General features: G+C 37.1%; 1 protein-coding gene across 1 annotated transcript; it reads left to right on the forward strand.

Annotated features, from left to right (window-relative positions):
* Positions 1 to 1068: 1068 nt before the first annotated feature.
* FSHB (follicle stimulating hormone subunit beta) lies at positions 1069 to 3038 on the forward strand. Its single transcript, XM_055422698.2, has 2 exons — positions 1069 to 1227; positions 2808 to 3038. Exons 1-2 carry the CDS (start codon positions 1069 to 1071, stop codon positions 3036 to 3038), a joined length of 390 nt encoding a protein of 129 aa, XP_055278673.2.
* The last annotated feature ends 1630 nt before the right edge of the window (positions 3039 to 4668 follow it).

Below are 4668 nucleotides of genomic sequence, written 5' to 3' on the forward strand. Positions count from 1 at the left end.
CTTTTTGATACACCTCAACAGAGCCAAAGCAATACTTGAAAAGAATTCTGAATTCCCCAAGTTAAAGGTACAAAAGAAAAACCCAAAGTCAAATTTAATTTGACAAGGTAAAGGAGTGGGTGTTCTACTATATCAAATTTAATCTGTACAAAATCATCTCTGGTAACATTATTTGTCCTGATCTACTGCGTTTAGACTACTTTAGTAAGGCTTGATCTCCCTGTCTATCCAAACACTGATTCACTTACAGCAAGCTTCAGGCTAACATTGCTCTTACTAATACCCAACAAATCCACAAGGTTTAGTTTAGTTTCACACAATTTTGTATAAAAGGTGAACTGAGACTAGACTCAGCTACAGCTTTCCCCAGACAAGGCAGCTGTCTACAGAAAAGTCTCAGCATCTACAGTTATCAAGTGGTGAGTTACTTCTGCAATTCACAGATTTTTAAGTATCTAGAGAACAAATTTAGAGCTTTTTAACTTCTATTGTATAGGGAATCTGTGCTTGTCAACCTGGCTTCTTAAATACACTGTCATTAATGTCAGCAAGCAATTGACTTTATATAGACCAATTCATCTGGCCTCTGAAATAGTCTCATTTTAAACAAAGGGGGGCAAAAGCAAATGATAACATTTATGAGATGCTAAAAATGATGAACTAATTTTGTAATACAGAAGTTTCTTTTTAGTCTTTTAAAAGGTAATAAAGGGACAAATAGAATGATCATGATTACTTGCTTCAGAATAATCACTCTAAAATAGACAGCAGTAATGTTCTGAACCAAACACTGCTCTGCTTAAATCACTATATTGGAGTTTTGATCTGTAATATGTTTCTACTTTAACAACAACAAAAAAAAATTGAAGAGCATAATTAGAAATGCTTGTTCAAGAAACAAAGAAGTAAAGCAAAGGAAAAGGAAGGAAAAAACATTGCTGGAGTAAAATATGATGGGAGAGGATGGATAGAAAAATTATTTTTGGTTTGGTCAGCATATATAAACGATTGTAATTCTTTGGTTTTTCAGTTTCTCACAGGCCTTAATTGTTTGTTTCCCAGCCCAGGATGAAGTCCGTCCAGTTCTGCTTCCTTTTCTGTTGCTGGAGAGCAATCTGCTGCAGAAGCTGCGAGCTGACCAACATCACCATCATGGTGGAGAAAGAGGAATGTAGCTTCTGCATAAGCGTCAACACCACGTGGTGTGCAGGCTACTGCTACACCCGGGTAGGCACTTTGCTTTGCTGGAAGTGAGGGTGCTCAGGGTCTGAACAAGGCAGGCTTCGTTGATCCCACTTGTCAATATTTTAAGTTTCCCAAGGGATAGCCATGAGTCCTTTAGCCAATACTGTTTTATGACTGGCTTTTTTACCATGATATAAGCTAAATGTTTGGGCTTAGATTTGATTACAGTAAATGTAAAGAAGAGTCAGGTTTGATCTGATCAATTTAGTAATATGCTACTCTATTTTTAATTTTTTTTTAACTTTTAATTTTTTATTTCAAAAAATAGTTCTATGATAGATTTTATATATGGAGAGATTAAAAACATAAACATACATACATTTAATAATAGAATAGCTACAATGGTCCCCAAAAGCCAATTTCTGTAATTGAGGCCACATCTTTACAGCAGAGATAGTACCAAAATATGTTTGCAAGCCACATAAGAGCACAGCCACATTATAAAAATTGTCTTATTGGCCTGCTGAATACAAATGCCAACAAGCAGCCTGAGAACACAATCACTCCTCGTAGACTGTTATAACCAAAATGAATTAGCAAACCCACTCAGTTCTTTATACTGTTGAGAAAATCAAGGCACAGAGGCAGAAAATAGTTTGTATTCACACAGCTTCTTTGAATTAATCCAAGGGGCAGTTTCTACTTTCTCTTTTTCCCCTATAACACCTGGCTATCTATGCAGAATTTTATTCTATAAACTGAAATTCAAAACATCAACTTTTTAATGAAATATACTTTATGGGATGGTAAATGAGTTTGACCAAAATACACTTATCACATCTTCTTGGGATATAGACTTAGAGGCATGATATTGAAATAACTTAAAGAGAAGTAACAACTTCTTCCCTCAGTGCAAATATATATATATATATATATATATATTTTTTTTTTTTTTTTACTAGAAAGTGCTACAAAAAAACCTATTCTTCCAGGATTAAAGTTCTTATGTAAAAACCATGTAGCCTTAGAAGTTGTGACTTGTGCAAAATATATAGCCTTCAAGGTGGAGAGATGTCTACAAGACAGCGAAATATTTAAAATCTTACATAAGCTTTCATAGTCAGGCTAATCTAAGCATTATCATTCCACATTATATACTTTTTGACTTTTTATAAACACTCAGGGACAATGCATTTGGAAAAAATTTCTGAGGAATTAAACTTCACTGATTTGTGGTTCAAGTTGTCATTAATACAGCTTTCAACTAAGTAAGAAAGTCAAATTAAAATTTGTCAGTTTCTCTTTTAATCATTTTCCTCTATTGAAATTCAAATTTCTTGATAGTTGAAAAAATAATTAACATTTTGACAAAGACACAGGGAGTAATAAAAGAAATAACTTATATTTTCTGAAATATCTGTAGAATAATCAGGAAACACGGTATAGCATATAGGTCATTTATGAGATATGTTGCCTTGATTAGGAAATTCATAAAATAATTTTAAAGTGTAAATATTACAGCAAGCAGTATTCAATCCCTGTCTAATTTTGATTAAGCTAAACAGAAACTTCTAGACTACTGTAACTCATCTCTTTCTCTCTCTGTCTCCTAAACCACTCAGGACTTGGTGTACAAGGACCCAGCAAGGCCCAATATCCAGAAAACATGTACCTTCAAGGAGCTGGTCTACGAGACGGTGAAAGTGCCTGGCTGTGCTCACCATGCAGACTCCCTGTACACGTACCCAGTAGCCACTGAATGTCACTGTGGCAAGTGTGTCAGCGAGAGCACTGACTGCACCGTGCGAGGCCTGGGGCCCAGCTACTGCTCCTTCAGTGAAATCAAAGAATAAAGAGCAGGGGACGCTTTGAGCCGCCTGCCCTTAAAGGACCAAAACATCCAAGATGTACATGTGCCTGGGCTGCAAACCACCACGGGAGACCCTGTGATCTCTGCTCTCTTGAGAGGTGGAGCTCCAGGAATGCAGAGGGCTGGGGCCTGTCCCCACTCAGACCTGTATTCTACATCTGGCTCCTTAAGTCTTTTTCACTCTCACTTAACTTACAGACACGAGGGTGCTTTCCCATTTAATAATCTTAGAAATCCTCTCAGGCAATCCGTTCCTCTTAAAGATAGGGATACGGTCCCAGGGGAAGGAAATCAGCTAAAAGTAGGTGAAAGTCCTAAATGCAGCATTCTTCTGGCAGACTCAAGAGCCCTCAAGAGCAGGGCCAACCTCTTCTTCATGATTGTAGCCTCAATGCCTAACACTCCACATAGAATTTAGTAAGAAACTCAATAATGGCTTCCTTAAAGAAAGTAAGATCTGAAAGTTAGGGATAGGAGAACACTGAGAGAGGATGTTAGAGGCTATCTGATGAGGCTGCACTCCACGGAAGGGGGGCCATCAGCTTCAGTTCTGTCTCGCCTCTCCTCCTCTGGCACATGGAGGATGGAGACAGGATAAAACTCTCTGAATCATTCAGGCAGGTGGCAGTTACCAAGTTCAGGATTTCCAAGCTATTACTGCTGAGTCCTTTAGTTAAGGGCAAAAGCAAGAAATGTTAATATGGGCTTGTGGAAATTAGCCGCATCTATTCCATCATTTAAATAAATGGAACAAATGCTGTCAGGCTCCTGCAAAACTCCCTTCGGGAAGTACACAGAACTATATCACCCTGCCCTTGAATGTAGATCTACCCCTTTGGAAAGAGGTGGATTTGAGAGCAGGTTTGAAAGCAATTTTGACAACTTAATAAGTATATGTATCTTATCTTCAACTGCATTGATGTAAAGAAAATGCTCTTTTAGGAAGAATTAGCCATAACAAGAAAACCTCACTGCTGTTTTCTAAAGTCCTGTCTGTCTCAGTACTCTTCTGTCTATCCGTGTTCTCCCAGATCTGTTTCTTTCAAGAGGATAAATATTGAGACTATTTCACGAGTTGATTTCGAGATGTTACCTCTCAGTTATGTGCTTGTTTCATACTCATATTAACTAATTTATTTAAATCTTATTTTTTTAAATAAAGATGCTAGCCACCAGAGTCATAGGTTTGGATTTTTTTTTTCACATGTAAGCAGATGACTAAAATGTCTGTATGTTTATGATGTTAATAAAATAAATCTTACTAAAAAACACTCTAGTGCTTCTATAATATTTACTTGTACTGACCTTTGGAAATATTAATTTTGTTACATTTCTAAAAGTATTTCCTCATTTAAATTTCAGGTCACTTTTTGAACTCTTTTTCTGATACAGTGGGGGTCCAGGGAAAGCAAAGAGAGAATCACAGAGTGGATGGGGACACTGTAGACTCTCTAACTCATTCTCTGGATTTTTGGGATGAGAAATTGAAGGCCAAGGATGTCAAGTGACCCAGCTTAGATCACAAAGACTGTATATGCAGGCAGGATAAGAACCCTGGACTCCCATCTCTTAGGCCAGCTCTCCTGTGATAATCTGTCATATTATGTCATTTT

This window comes from Moschus berezovskii, chromosome 14 (genome assembly GCF_049115385.1).
Source record: "Moschus berezovskii isolate FMDL1 chromosome 14, NW_MosBer_1.0, whole genome shotgun sequence".
Lineage (NCBI taxonomy): Eukaryota > Metazoa > Chordata > Mammalia > Artiodactyla > Moschidae > Moschus > Moschus berezovskii.

Bases quoted from the DNA above. Each gene is read 5' to 3' on its own strand.
- FSHB (XM_055422698.2), top strand. From the start codon at position 1,069: ATGAAGTCCGTCCAGTTCTGCTTCCTTTTCTGTTGCTGGAGAGCAATC. The intron at 1,228-2,807 runs GTAGGCACTTTG...TAAACCACTCAG, and splicing joins CAGGCTACTGCTACACCCGG to GACTTGGTGTACAAGGACCC.